Here is a 15,747-nt window from a genome sequence, read left to right on the forward strand (position 1 = left end):
ATGGCATCCCTCAAAATGTCTCATTACTATCATGTAGATGCAGGAAGGGGCACACCCTACCTGAGCCAAAGGAGACATCTACAATCAATTACCACAGCTATATACATCAATTCATCAGGAGAAAATATGTCCAGCAGGTTTTTTTTTTGTTATATTGATACGGAAGTGGCAGGAAGGATGTGAAAAGATTCAAAGCCTACCAGCTGTCTTCATGTAGATTATAGCTGATGGTGTGATATGGGTCAGTCCCTTGGAGTGCTTTCTTGCATCCGCTTCTGTCTTGTCCGGTACCTTCATCGAATTGCTCCTCTTTCTTGTTACATTGGCTCAGCTTAGGTATGAAGGGAAAGAAGTGTCACTCATGGAACGAGACAGAGATGGTGCTGAGCACAGTACAGGCACTGCAAGGAACACAGCATGCTTGAAGCCCATTCTGCAGTAGTTCTGCTAGAATGTTAGCACAAACTGGGATTTTAAACACATTTTTATTACTGAAGCAATCACGTATGATTTTTGGAGCTGATATGTTGACAAAGAAGGTGACAATTTTTAGGCAAACATGATAGTCCAAGTGAACACCTGGTGTCTCTCTAGAGTCACTTACACAGAGAAGGGGGAGGTGAAATTGCACCAGTTACTTTGCTCATGCTAAATTATCTTGAAGACTCAAAGCTCACCTCAGAAATGAATCTTTCATGACTCACTGAAAGAAGAGAGGAAACCCTGTCTAAGATACAGGCACTGTTTCTGTCCCATGCTATTTGTCTCAGAGCCAATGGTCTCATTTTTCATTCCCACTAATTCTTGAGAAGGTGCAGCAGTGAGTTACAGTGGAGAGGCCATTTAGCAGGAGAGATCCTTCAGAAACGCACTACTTGAGATAAAGTTTCTGTTTCTTGTCGGTCAGAGAACTACTCTGCTGGATAGAGAGGCAGTCACGTATTCTAGTAAGCCAGCAATGTGGGGAATGGAAAGCAGCCTTGCATGTGTCCTCTCTCATTTGGCTATCGTCTGATAGAGATCCCTACTTCCCCTTCACCCTGCCTGGGGGATGGGCCACCTGTGTTCAGTGGAAAGGATGACTAAGAGGTTCTTCACCCAGCTACTACCATATCATCTCTTCCTCCACACAGAACACTTTCCACACAAAAATATGCCCTGCATATGTAGTTCAGAATAAAGCACCATATATATTGTTTCTACTGCTGTGTATGCCATATACTTTAGATAATCCTCTGCATAATAAATACCTATCTGTTTGCTAATACTATAGGAAGGGCTGTTTATACATTTTATTGTAAAGGTTGCTTGAAACATATAAACCATAGTTATAAACTTATTATAATTTGCATATAATATTAAATATTTAACCAGTTCATACTGGTTTTCCATACTGTATTTCTTTTCCTCAGGCTAAATTTTGTTGTTGTTAAATGGTTTATATGTTCTAAGAACAAGACTGAGGAAAATAACATTATTTTAGCAATGTTAAAAATATTGTGTTGACTGGAAAGCTGTTTTCCTCTCTTCTTCCACTTAGCACCTAGTTGTTTCAGAATCATGTCCTTTACAGGCCCCATGGCTACCCTTTCCAGTAGGCTTACTTCCGAGTAATACTAGTTCTCTGAAGTCACAGAAGGATGTATACAGATACATTTCCCTAGGCCTCTGAGGTAGAGGCTGAGCCAGCAACAAGCTCCATGACTGTAGCCCAGCAGTTCTACAAGTCATTTTGAGTCCAGACCCAAGCCCCTGTTGGGATGAGCTGAACTGCAAGGTGAAGCTTCCCAGACTGAATGCAGCAGAAGCACAGTCTTATTTTCTAAACACAGTGCTTGATTTTTCACATGGAATGAAGTGGTTTAATGCATATGGCTTTATTATATAGCATCTAAGTATTACTGCTTAGTATGTCCCCTTTTTGTTCCCCTTTCTGTGCATCATTAAATTTACCTGCTTATCTGAAGTAAGTGGAGACATCTACAGATAAAGCAGTGCTGTGAATCATCATCATCAGTTCCTTTTATCTTAAATGGTAACTTAAGAGCTTTTGGGAAAGTCTACGAATCTGCTCAGCATTTTGTAATTTGGTGACATTCAAAGTGATATTTCTTGAAGCTGATGATTAATGATTACACAGTGGGGTCTTCATCCTCATTGGTACTTCTGAAAGCATAAAGCCTCCATCACTGCCAGTACCGGGTTAATTATAAAAATCAGACACCGAGCCACCCAACAAGAACACACTGAAACCCATCTCTACCAGAAAGCATTCATAGCTAGCCTGTCTCAGGGTAAGAATCAGGCAAATTCCTGACACTGCTCTTCGAAGATTATTAGACCCCCCCTCTTTCTACCTCCGCTCTTCCTCCCCTGACACATGCATACACGCTCACACCCTCCTCCAAGCTCTGACAGACTTGTCAGAGGGAAAGAATTGTACAAGCAGGAGAGAGAGATTCATCTGTCAGCTCAGCACTCCTTTCTGGAGCTGACAGCAAGGGTGTCTAGCTCAAAAAACCGCATAATGTGCTAGAGGTTATCAGCAACTGGAAGGAAAATCTTTATACTGCTACCACGCACTCTTTGCAGTGGGATCCCCTTTGAAAAGCCACTCACTTTCGGATCCACCTGCTCAGTTTGTGTCTGAATCCTTTTCTGTGCAGAGAGAGGTTCTAACACTCAGCCCCACTGCCAGCTGCCCACAAAAGCCAGCTCTAAAATGGCTGATGGTGGGGGTGTCTGGCTGTGCTCAGCCGCAGGTCATACATGGGCATGCATTTCTGCCAAGAGGGAGGTGAAACAAATGTAGTAACCATACAGTCTGGGGAGTAGCTTCAAAAGCAGGAAAGCTGTTGGCAGTCTGCAACAGACCCTGATCATCAAAAGGAATTGGGAGCCCTCTTGGTACAATGACTGTGTAGAGTAGAAGGATCTTTCATCTGATGCTCAGACCTTTACAAACCTATAGAACACAATGAGTTCTGCTATTTGCCATCCCTTTTTTACAGCCCTGTCACACATGCATAACTTCCCTCCACCCAACTGAAACCCACTGATCAGCCACTTCTTTACTCTGCACTGAAACTGAAACGCATTGGTCTAAAAAGCTAAAGATCACAAAGTGCTGTTTCTTAACCAAACCCATAGCAAACAGTAAGGAGTATGATGAGAGATTCATTTTCACTTACCAAAGATTAGATTACCCAATTTGCTTAGAGATTATCAGATCAAAATCCAACATAGATGATGGTGTATTTCCTCACCCCTCCCACTGTGACCTTTTAATGTATTGTAAACTGATGAGAAAGTTATTTTAAATGTCTTTGGTCGTTTAAGGTAGGGGTTTTGTGGTACCTCTGCATCACATGGCCTTTCATTAAAATGGCAGGGAATGATTCAGATCATCAGAGGAGTTTTTGTTTTCCAGTTTCTGGGATTCAGGAAATTACAGTCAGGAATTTGCATTGCTGCTGTTACCAGTGATATTATCGGTAGACAATATGGTAGAGTGAATGAGTCTACAGAAGAAAAGCAATAGAAAGGATAATATGGATTCCCTAAAAACTCAGTCAAGATGATGTATAGCAATGGTGCACAGTCACGTCTTGACATGCTGTTCCTGAGGAAGGGCCATTCTGCTGGAGGTTGTGGAGCACCACTGCTCATTACCACTCACTGTCATCTTTTCTTTATGCAGGATGGAGGATGTAGCTGCCCAGGAGATGTCGCCAAAGCTTTTGGTAAGGACAGTGCGTAGTGCCACCCGTTATACCCTGCGTATCTCCAGCACCGTCAGCAGTGATGCAGGCGTCAATTTGACCCTGAATGTGTAATCAGCAATAGGTTACATTCTTCCCTGTGGGTGACTCCAGCGAAATTAATAAACCAGACATGAATTTGCTCTTTGGACCAGACAGTCCAAATTCTGCAGCGTAAAACATACAGTGGTCGAAGTCCTATTTAGAAACTATCTGCCAGGTGTGCATGAGATACAGCCACTAGGACAGTAATACAAAGAAAACTGATAGGGGTTTCTTCTGAGTGGGGTTCAAAGATGCCTGTAACGTTGCCAGATCTGTCTGACTTTGGCCTTGAATGGATGAAGAGCTGCTGGAATGTGTCTTGGACAGAAGAACAAAACAAAAAGGCAGGCCAGATCCCTGGAGATGTTCTTGGGATCAGCTGTCAACTTGAAGAGATGAGATTTTATTTATACTGTATCCCCTAGAGCTGAGCAGATGTCTAAAACATCTGAGTTAATAATTAACAGATTTTGCTCTCATGCCAATAGCTTCAGTGAATTGCACCAGCTCTTGCTGACAGAACAGAGAATTTAATCCGTATTTTCTATTGGGCATGGAAGTTACATTGGTGTGGGAGGGTCAAGGTCAGGATTGTCACTTAGCCATAACCTCGTTGCAGCAGTGTATGTGAACTAGGCACTAAACGGATCCTGGGCTACCAGGACATTTAAAGACAGTCCCCTACCCCCCAAAATGCCAGACCCCTTGGAGATGTCACAGTGAGGTAACACCCGGAATACAGTGGGACAGCACAGTCTATTGTTGGGATTTCACGGTGGTACGATACAAGAGATAGGACATTATACAGCACATCTGCCTGGCAGGAAGCTTTGCAAGAATGGAAAGCAGGGGCAGGCCTAAACTCAGATTACAGACCAGCCAAGAAAAACTCTGGGCCTCCTGGAAAGGTTGAAACCAAAATCTGTCTTCTAAGTTTGCAGACAGCTTCTGTTTTCAAACAGGTCAGATGACAAGGAAGACTTAATTAGAGAATTTTAAGCACAGCTGTGGTGTGATTGCTACCAGCAAGGAATCTGGTCAGTCATAGGATTTCACAGCACCATTGTGTTACCCAGTGGGTGATGTGACGTAGGGAATAGATACTTTCAGTTGGATGATTTTGACATAGCTGAACAGCAGCATCCACCCTCTTTGACAACAAGATTGTATTAAAACAAACACCCGACCACACAGCCCAGCCCACTCTGACATCATGCTGCCTGCAGTGAGGCCTTTGTTCTGCCTGACTTTCCCTGGCTCCTCCACTCACCCGGTTCTTGCTGGCGTTGTGTTGGGAGCTCATGAACAGGGATTGCGACCTCACTGAATTCCCAGCTGCCTGTGCAGAGACCTGGCCCGTGGAAAAGGTCTCTCTTCAACAAGAGCATTTCCAGAAGTTAGAACAACAGGAAGCAAGTTCAAAGTGTTTAAAATGTTTTCCTTTGTGATGTTTATAGCAAATCTGAAAGGTCCTTGTAATCTTTTTGGGCTAACTGAACAGAAACTTGCTTGAAACCTGTGAAAGGGCAGATTCTGGCCTTGCTGATTGTCAGGAGGTGCCAGGATTCACAGTCATATGTGTTTGAAGGCTACCATGGGTTGTCCTTGGGACAGAGGAGCATCAGAAAGCTGAGATTATACAGGCAGTAGTTCTACTCTGACAGTAGGCCAGACAGATCAGTCGGACCTGTGTGTCACAGGTACAGGGCTGGAACTGATAGAGATTACCTTGAGGCAATAAACTTAGCATATCTGGCTATGTATAATTGAGGCAGACACATTGTGGACATCTGACTAGCTGGAGTCACATGTGTGATTGTCAAAGGTGGGTGGCAAAATAAGCTTCTAGATGACGTTATTACTATCAGTGTTTATTGAATACTATTGAGGTGATTGGCTATGTGAGCCATGTGGAAAATAGCCTCCGTGCCCAGCATTTACAAGCCAAAGCCTTGATACTGATCCTGAATTGTCTACTACAGACTTCTCTGCATGCTGAGAGCCTCTTGGGGGGGAGGAGTTACATAAATATATTGGATAGCAGAGACCCGGTGCTAAAACACACAGATGTACAGTTTCACCTGGGGATGGAGGCCTGGACAAAGCATGGACAAGAGACCCAAAGAGGACTTTTGATTAAAGTGATTATACTGTCTCTTTATGGTGGATCATTGTAAAGTCTTCATGAAAGGGATGCTAAGGTGTTCATTATAAAGCAGTGACAAAGCAGCCATTTGAATCATGAGAAGTGTGAGGGAGTCCTAGGTGTGAAGACTAGCATTTACAGATGGCTAAAAATGTGACTGGAGGAGGCAAGTTCATGAGAACAGAAGTAAAGTGGATTGAGTGAAAGTGAAGAACTGTGAAGAACCATGAAGAAGATGCTGAGAAGCTTTACAACTGGAAGGTGACACCATCAGTGTCAGGAGTCAGAGGCAGATTGGGTATTCTGACAGAGGGGAAACAAGGTATAAGCCTATTATAAAGGCAGGGAACGGAGAAGTGCTGAAGGTGGCGTACAAAAATGCCGGGAGTGACAGATACTTTGGGAGAGACTGCTGGAATTCTGGAACCGCTGGATGGGAACCTGGTATGGATTTGGTAAACTGAAGATGTCTCTGCCATCTGGGTATTGGAGATGATAATGGAAAAGATGTAGGTTGATCAGGAAGAAAAGAGGTGTTCTGATGCAGGAATGAGAGAAAGCATGAAATAACTTCGTGTTGGGCTCTCAGATGGTTCACATAACTGCACCCTTGGAAAGGCTGATACCATGAACACATTTCTCAGAATACCCCAGGGAGGCACTATGGTCTCCTTTTTTACAGATGAGAAGTCAAAGCACAGAAATACAAAGTTCAATTGCCTGAGGTCACATATATTTTTGTGACACAGCCAGGAACAGAATGTGCCTTTTTAATCCTACGCCAGCATCTTTAACACAATACTGCTGTTTCTTACAGCAGTGGTGAGAAGAGATACAGAAGCGGGGAAGGAAAAGGAAGGAAAACTCATGTGGAAGAGTCAACTGGGGCCATATACTGGTTCCGAACTATACCTGACAGATCACACTGGCTTTTTTTCCTGTTTTCAATAGCTGTGTGTATATCTGCTGTTGCAAAGGCTCGCTGGCTCAGCTGGAGCACAGGTGAATGTTGATTCCAGGACCAGCTGTGGTCCAGGCAAACTTGCGCTGCATCTGTCTGGAGGGCTGCCCAGGCTACAAATCCAGGCTGACTCCAACTGAATTCACGCAGAGCCAATCTGGTTATCAGTAACTCCTATTATCAGGCATACAAAAGACATCTGAGGGACTCCATCCAGACCCAGCAGAACTGTGCGAGTGCTGCAAGATTGGGCTGGTGTCAGCACACATGTTCTGTAACGGCTTGAAAGAAAAGGCACTGTGAAATGTGTATGAGCAAAATCAGCCCAGATACAGTGTAGGCCTCAAGGGGGAAGTCCTCCCCAGCACCAGGGCATCGAAATGGCATTGTATAGAAACAGGACAAGTCTAACAAACTCTGGGCAAGCTACTGGGATGCTTGTATGCAGCATACCCCATCTCAGCCTGTATTGTCTAGGGGGTTGTTGCCAGGTGTTCCCAGTCCCCCACAACCTAAAGTAATGCACACTCTCTATCTGTATTTGAAAATGAAAGACTGCAGCTGTATGTTGCAAACATCACCAATGGTCATACAAACCCCATGCATAAGTAAAGAAAGACCATACTAAAAACTACAGCCTTCCAGTTGGATAACTGGCAGAAAAGTAGTGGAACAGACTTGGAACTTTCAGACATCTTTGCAACACTGAAACAGGGTGGAAAGTTCAGGAGAGCACTGGAAAAGTACATTTAATAGGGGCTTGTCATTCCTGGAGCTGCAGGGCAGTAAGCATGTGTCATTCCAGTGTGTAGACGTGCTGCGTCTGCTGTAACATGGCTCCTCTCTCCTGGAAGAGCTTGATGAATTATGTTGTAGTTTGCAAAAGTTACTAAGCTGGATGAGTTTCAATCCTATAATTCAAACATACTTGCTTTCCTCCCAAAATGCGCAGTCAAAAGAAAAATAATGAATAAGTGCACAGGAACCAAAGTCCTGTGATTCTGAAGTGTAGATTTCAGATGTGACTGTTTTGCATTAATGATTTGGAGGCTGTAAGACTGGTAACCAGAGACAGGACTAGAACTGGGTATCAGGGGATAGTATTGTCAAGGCAAAGAGTCCAGAATGTCCTGTGGCAGTCCTTTGACTTGTTTAAAGGCCCTCTTTGAAACCTTGACCTCAAATCCGTCTCTCCTTCCTCATGTTGTTTTCTTCCACTCATGAAGAAGACATCAACTAGATTTACCAGAATACTATTTTTTGCAAAGGTGGAGCAAGATTGAGCCAGGTAACAACAGGAGCTCCCCACCAGTAATTGAGAATGTCTTAAAGGATGAACGTTCCCTTAGTTTTTGGCAGGTTAATAGTAGTATCAGACACGAGTCAAACTAAGGCTTTAGAACTCAGCCATCTGAAACAAAAGAGCTCAGGAAAAATCTGCCAGGTAGCTGTCATGATGGGACACCTGAATGGGTGCCTGGCTATAAATATTGCTTGTGATGTGCTCAGCAGTTTTGCACAAGCCTAATTTTTAATATCCCTTTACCACGGACATAGTGTTCCTTTCAAACAACAACCAGGCAAAGGGAGGTGAGGTCAGCAGAGCAGCTGGGTGCTTGGCTCCCAGGCATTAGTGCTAGCTCTGCTCTTCGGCAAAGGGGTGGAGGGCAGGAACTGGCTTTTATAAATCAGAGCACGCTCCACGGTTGTCACGTATTCTAAAATCAAAATGTTCCCCAATTCAGGCTTGTCTTTTAAACAGGTGGCAGAAGCTGAGCAGATTTGATAATGATTTTACTTACTGTTCAGATTTCAAGGTCTGGTGCTATTGTTTGGATAGTTACAGAGATCAGAGCAAATCCTAATGCCAGACTCACCTAGCCTGGGATCTCCCCAGAGTTCGGACATGTTCATGATGGGGTGGGCTTAGTTCAGGCTCATACGCTTTCTATGAAGTGAGGCTTAGAGCCCTGTTCTTTTGCCAGTTCTGGGAAGAAACTGCGCAGAGGGGAGGCCTGTTCTGATACATACACATTGAAGAAGCAGAGAGTCTGAACAGGAAAATGCTTTGTTTCAGGGATGGGTCACCACAGGCTCATAAAAGAGTAAAAGCCAAACTTTTCCAAGCAAGACTAGATATGCCAAAATATCACAGGAGGAGCTGCTGGTGGAATAGTTCCAGCCCAGCTGGAAATATTGTAAATCACAGTAGAAAATCAAGAGTGATTCCAAAAACCTTCTTCCTTATCTTACTCCTAGTGGAATTGATTTCATGATTTGCAAAGCCAGGGAAGATGGACAGACTGAACTGGCATGATTGAGTATTCAGTGTTGTTCAGTATCTGGAAAATATTCAGACCTCCTTTGTGGTGCATGCTGTGTACCACATAACCCAGGGGTGGCAGTCCTTGCCCTGGAATTTTTAAACAACAGGAACCAAATGCAGACCCATCCAGATCTCTTCAACAAGGGCTCATCCAGACCTACACTGAACACATACAGCTGATGGGCTTGAAAAATCCATTGCTTGTTTTATGTCAGTGTTGGGAGGAGTACATTATATTCATGAATATGCCTTCCTTCAGGGTACATTCCCACTCACAGCTTGTAGCCTAGAAAGGTCTTGAAGTAGGTCTGTCCTCTCCTCTGTACAGCATTGAGCTCAACAGGTCCCAGCCCTGTGATCAGGCCTTCCGAGTACTGCAGTCACAAATGTAGTTAATAAGGAACAGTGCTTAGATACTGTTACAAAGTAAAGGGTTAAAACTGAATTTGAAAATAAAGAGCGTTGGGTGGAGTAGAATAATCTATGTTTTTGTCATCATAACAGAAAAGCATTCTTTCAGTTTAAAATATCAGAGAAATATAATTCATCGTGTGTGAGTTCTTCAGTAAAGCCTTTCTTTCAAGTTTGCTGTATCTATTACAGGAGGGGACTCTCTGTACCAATTTATTTAGGGTCGGCTGTTGTTTTTGGAGGCCACTGTGTTCTTGCTTTGTCTTTTACCCTCTCCTACCTTCCCTGCTTTCCTTACATGTCACTTTGTGATCACAGGAGCCGGTGCTGATTTTGTCATGCTTGGAGGAATGTTTGCAGGCCATGACCAGTGTGCTGGAGAGATTATGGAAAAGAATGGCAAGAAGGTGAAGCTCTTCTATGGAATGAGCTCTGATACAGCCATGAAGAAGCATGCAGGAGGGGTTGCTGAATACAGGTATGAATTCCACACAGGAGCAATTGCAGTGAGCCAGCCATCCAGTAACTTCTGGAGCAGAATTGTGCAAAAGGCATCTGTTGGAAACAGGCCCATGCCTCTACTCCTGTTTAGGAAGCTGTTACCAACACTTACAGCAGCAGATCTGAGGGAGGCGTGACATCAAGGGGGAGATAGGGAGAAAGAGCTGGGGGTGGTTAGCTGAGAGCAACCATGTTCAGTTGATTGCAGCCAGCGCAGTGTTGTCACTGCAGCACTAGCTGCATGGTCTGGGAAGTCATTACGTACTGTTCTGACTTACGGGTCTCTCAGGATATGTATGAATTAAATGCTGGAACATGGCACACCAGGCTGCAGTTTCTGGCCCTCTGCTTGTCTAGGTTGGGTGTCCTGTTGGTGGTGTATGGGTTCCCGGCTGGCCCACATGCTGTTTCTGTTGCTTCTGTTTGCAAGAAGTGCATGCCTGGTGAACCGGTGAAGCTCAACTGGGTTTTCCCCAGTATGGAGTTGAGTCACAGCTGTAACACTAATGAGGGCTCCGGAACTCCAAAGCACTCTCAGTCACAGGCGGTACCCCCAGGACTCCCTCCTGCGTTTGCTGGGCAGTCTTCTTCAGCAGCAGAATCCTGTGGTACAGATTTCCCACCCTTTTTTTGGGTAACAGAGCATCAGAGTAGCCTGAAATCAGGAAGCACGTGGGACCTTGGGTTTTGAGCTAAAATCCTTAGCGGGGGCGGGGGGAAGGAAGAAAGCCTTTGCAAAGGAATCTCTTGTCCATTGCTATTTTACTCCAGAAAGTGATAAGAATTTTGACTTTTCGAAAAAAGCAGATGACTCCAGAGAATCTCTGTGTCTTTTCTCTTATGAGTGGCAGGTATAGTCACTGCCCTTAGGCAACATGGTTCTTGCACACTTTGTTAGAGAGTGTTCCCTGTCTCACAGTTCACACTGGTTTATTGAGTGGTCTCTTTTGCTTCTCTTCTCGTCTGCTGGGGTAGGTTCAGGTTCTGGACCCATTCGGTAAACTGCTCTTTGTAAGGGTCTCAGAGTCAGTGACTTTACCTACTGTTCCAGACATTCAGGTCTGATGGGTTTTGTTGGTCCTATCTGCTATAACTACTCCAGCATGTGGGTTTTCACCAATGTGTCCAGCTGCTACCACAGAAAAGAGCTGCAGTGCTGTGAATTTGACAGTGCAGAATGTAAAGCAGAATGGGATCCACAAAATAAAATGGAATTCACGCTTTGACACAGAGACATGCTGATAGGACCATGGCAATGTCAGACATCACACTAGATAGAAAGCAGCTTTGATCCCACCTCCTGTCTTCTATCTCGACATTGGCTCTTGTTGTGGTTTTTGTCTGACACTTCTAAAGAGTTATAATACACCATAGAAATGTGCACTAGTTCACCTAGCACTTTACAAAGTGGTAAGACACAGCCTACTTAAGAGCATTTATACCTGTCTCCTTTAGCTTAAGTGTCCCAAGCTGGTTATTATGAGCTCCTAGACTGCAATAATAATGGAGACTAAGGAAGGCTATTGGTAGACATGCAGGAGAGACCTGGAGATAAATGAAGCCATTAGCTTTCCTGGTCTGGCAGAAAACCCACGCCCATTAAAAGAAGAAACGTGAAAATGGGGGAACAGACAGCTTGTGGACTCTGCACTTATGAGATGGTCTGTGCCTACTAGTCAGTACTACTTTCTGAGGAAGACTTCTGAAGAGAAGAAAAACAGTTGGACATAGGGATGAGAGATGAGAGTAAAGAGTTTTTCAAGGGCAAAAAAGCTTGTGATCAGTTTTGGCAAGTTCCAAGGGCATTTGTTTTTCAGGAAAAAAAATTAGCAAATAAAAATACACAGTGAATACTGTAATTTGAGGAGAACTTGTAAATCCTGGCAGATTTTCAAGCCAGGATTTTTCTGCATCTAATAGGATGAGAAGGGGACAGGGGTACTTTTACCTTCTGCCTGAGGAGGACATATATGGCTTTTTTTAAGTGGAGTGTATCCTTACTACTTTACCTGAGCCTATGTACTTCTTTCTGGGGCCCAGATCAGAAGCTAGTGAGCAATGTGCAAGGGATTTTTTTTCAGATCTCATATGGGGCTGCATCTGTACCTGTTAAAATCACTATTATCTGCAGGATAGCTGGCTACACTGAGGACAGCCAGTGGATTGCTCAGGGGAGCAGCCCATGCGACTGGCTTTCCAGCTGGTTGACCTGCAAGACTCTTGGCACTGCAGGTTCAGTTTGGTTTTGCTTTCAAGCACAAATGTTTATTTGCAGAAGAAAGGTCTGCACAAGAGTCCTTCTGCATCTGAGACAAACTGAAATGCTGCACCAGAAAGATGTGCTGCATGCTTCTGAGCTTTGATCCACTCTGGGTTCATATGCCACTTCCCAGAAGCTGTGTAGAGTTCTGGGGCTTTTTTTGTCCCCCAGCGAATCTGCTCGTCATCAAAGCCTCTGAACAAATGGTCTGAGTGGACAGCACTAGTAATATCTCATAATTTAAAAGTGGCAGCTGCCAGTTACACAGAGGTGCTGGCAGCCTTTTATCTGAACTACGATATCTCACTGTCCTTTGGTACCCTGTGCTTGTGTCAGCTGGAGTGTGGGAAAGACCTGATGCTGGTCAGGCATGTAGTTAATGAATGGCAGCTCCCTGAGAGGTCACAGAGCAGCCCAAGCGTGCTGTGTGGATCTCAGTGCAGCTGTAGTCATTTAAGGCCTGGCCACCACAGTGCTGGTGAAAGCTGCAGGAAAAGTTTGAGAAAGCTTGCTGTACCAGTGGGCCAAAGGACTAAGGCAGCTGTTAAATTCTGCTCCACCTAGTTAGGTGTGCGTGTGATGTGGCAACCAGATTTATCACCAGCAGGAGAATTAATTGACAGTGGTCCCCCTTAAAAATGAGATAAAGTGCAAGTTTAATGTTTTGTAGGAAGAAAGGATGTACAGAAAGGCGCTGTATTTGGCTCAGTCTAGATAGAGACCCTTTCAGTCCCTTATGGGCAATACTACACAAATTCTGCTTGATCCATTGCTGCGTTTTGATTTACATCCTGATTTTAGAGTCCCCTGGGGATCGAGTTCTGAAACTTTCTCAACAACAAGGGAGCGGAACTGCAATCCAAAATTTGTAGTACCTGTTGAGATACTGCTTTTTTGTGCCACTAATAGGTAACACAGAAGGACTCCCCAGTCTACTGCTAGCTACAACAGCTCCAAGCATTAAATCTGTAAGCCTTGACTGTTAACTGTGAAGGAGCTGATTCTCATCTTGTTCACGTTGCAGCCTCTTCTCTGAGCTGGCTATCCATACCAGCCTTGGTCTTGGTCTTGCTTGGCCTGTCCCAGCATGATGAGTGTCACTGTGGTTTAAAAATAGTAACTGTTAGTTATCCAGCACTGTAAATGTGCTGTGCACTGAAAGGACGATTGGAAACAGGGCAAGGCTTTGCTTTGAATTACTCTTGTAGGAAAAGTTACAGGAAGTTTAGTCACTTGCTAGTTTAGCTTATGGCAAACTTGAACCAAAAGGGTTCTAACTCAGCGTTTGAAATGCTGGATACCCCAAACAGGTCAAGTCGAGCACCTCGAGTACTGCGTTCAGTTTTGGGCCCCTCGCTACAAGAGGGACATTGAGGTGTTGGAGCGTGTCCAGAGAAGGGCTACAAAGCTGGTGAGGGGTCTGGAGGACAAACCTTATGAAGAACGACTGAGGGAGCTGGGGTTGTTTAGCCTGGAGAAGAGGAGGCTGAGGGGAGACCTTATCACCCTCTACAACTACCTGAAAGGAGGTTGTAGAGAGATGGGGGCTGACCTCTTCTCCCTGGTGACAAGCGATAGGACGAGGGGAAACGGGTTCAAGTTACGTCAGGGGAGGTTTAGATTAGATATTAGGAAACATTTTTTCACTGAAAGGGTTATTAAACATTGGAATAGGCTGCCCAGGGAGGTGGTGGATTCACCATCCCTGAAGGTGTTTAAAAAAAGGGTAGATGGGGCACTTAGGGACATGGTTTAGAAGTGGCTCTTGTCAGGGTAGGCTAAAGGTTGGACTCGATGATCTTAAAGGTCCCTTCCAACCTCAACAATTCTATGATTCTATGATTCTAAGTCAGTGGGGCTTCTTTATATGCATTTAAAAGGCCCAGCTTTACATCTCTATCAGTGACCCAAATAAGCTCTTTTGTCTTTAAAAGAGCCTGAGCACTCACAATGTTTTATTTAAGCAGTGGGGAGCTCAGTGTCGCAGCTCCTTGCAGAATCAGACTCCTTGTCACTTAGCTTCATCTTCTCAAAATTACATATTTTGGCTGGAGAACCTGAACCTCCAGCAGTTAAATTAAAATTGACAGGTAAGGCGAGATGGCTGTAGCAGGGAATAAAAGTCGTGAGAGTAATTGTTTTTGTAATGAATATGTCAAGTTGATCCCATTTAATTTTGTATTCAATCTGTGTACCCGGTTTCATTACTTTTATGTCATTTATATGTTGGTTTATTTTTACATTTTTGCCTCCTTCCACGAGGAACATGGATCAGGCCTGGGAATTTCTGAAAGGCAATTATTAGGTTTCTTTTATGGGAGACAAGAAATAAGGCAAGCAGGAACAGAGCCTGCAGTATTGTTCAGTTAGAGCCAATTTGCTTTTGTTAACCCTTTTGAGATTTCACAGGTTTTGTGTGAATGCTGCGGTTCTACTGTGGTCACTCAGCAATTCACAGCTGATATTAAGCTGGGTTTTAGCACTTTATACTAACTGTAGGGTGGAATTTGAGCCACAGAGACAGAATGGCACCTGCAGCTGGCTGCTACTTACTGTCTTACTGTGACCTGCCATTTCTTAAATGCCCCACTCATAAGGTTGCCCCATGCTGGGGCAGCTTGACCCCTTTGTCCTGACCCATGTTTTGCTGGGCTGAGAGAGCACCATCACCTGTGCTTCACCCCATCCAGCCTGCCAGGATCCCCGCCCACCGTGCGCATCCCTCCATGCCAGCAGCAGGCTTGAGCTGGCCAGGAGTTACAGGGTGGACTGCAGATTGGACCCCGTGTGAAAAGTCTAAAGCAAACAGTTCCCTCTTTCTATTCATCATTCAGTGGCTAGCGAGAGAAATAAATTCTCTGCTGAGAGCATGTGAGCACACCTTTCCCAGCTGTTGGGAGTCCCAATTGCTTCGTCTTCACCTTTCTTTGCTGAGAAAGGGTCAGTTTCGGGTCATAGCTGTGGGAGAGATGTCACAGCTGTCCTGCTGACTTGTGTATGCAGCACTCTGCCAAGTGTGGCGGCTTTTGTGACACCCCTTGTTACTAACTCTACCCCTTCCCCCAGGGGACCAGGGTATTGGGGTTAACATTAACACAGCCTGATTACATACTTACTCATCACAAACTTCCCTCTCTCATCCCTGCGGACAAGACTATGGAGGTTAATATGACAACAATCTGAGCACGTGCTTATTACAAACTCCACACTCTGTTTCTGCAAAACACATAACCAAGAAAGTCCCAACAGTTTGAACGTATACCCATTACAAACTCTACCCTTTGGCCCTGTGGACCTCTGTCTGGGTTAACATTGCCATAATCTGAATACTTGCTA

General features: G+C 44.5%; 2 protein-coding genes across 2 annotated transcripts in view; both read left to right on the forward strand.

Annotated features, from left to right (window-relative positions):
• JARID2 (jumonji and AT-rich interaction domain containing 2) overlaps positions 1-15,747 on the forward strand; it is a 658,143-nt gene that overhangs the window by 544,495 nt on the left and 97,901 nt on the right. The window lies entirely within an intron of this gene.
• Positions 1-15,747, forward strand: part of GMPR (guanosine monophosphate reductase) — a 43,602-nt gene that overhangs the window by 20,901 nt on the left and 6,954 nt on the right. Inside the window, exons 7-8 of the mRNA XM_063325850.1 lie at positions 3,701-3,743; positions 9,969-10,128. Of these exons, the coding sequence (XP_063181920.1) occupies positions 3,701-3,743; positions 9,969-10,128 (203 nt within the window). The remainder of the gene's footprint in view (positions 1-3,700; positions 3,744-9,968; positions 10,129-15,747) is intronic.

Source organism: Chroicocephalus ridibundus, chromosome 2 (assembly GCF_963924245.1).
Source record: "Chroicocephalus ridibundus chromosome 2, bChrRid1.1, whole genome shotgun sequence".
Classification (NCBI taxonomy): Eukaryota; Metazoa; Chordata; class Aves; order Charadriiformes; family Laridae; genus Chroicocephalus; species Chroicocephalus ridibundus.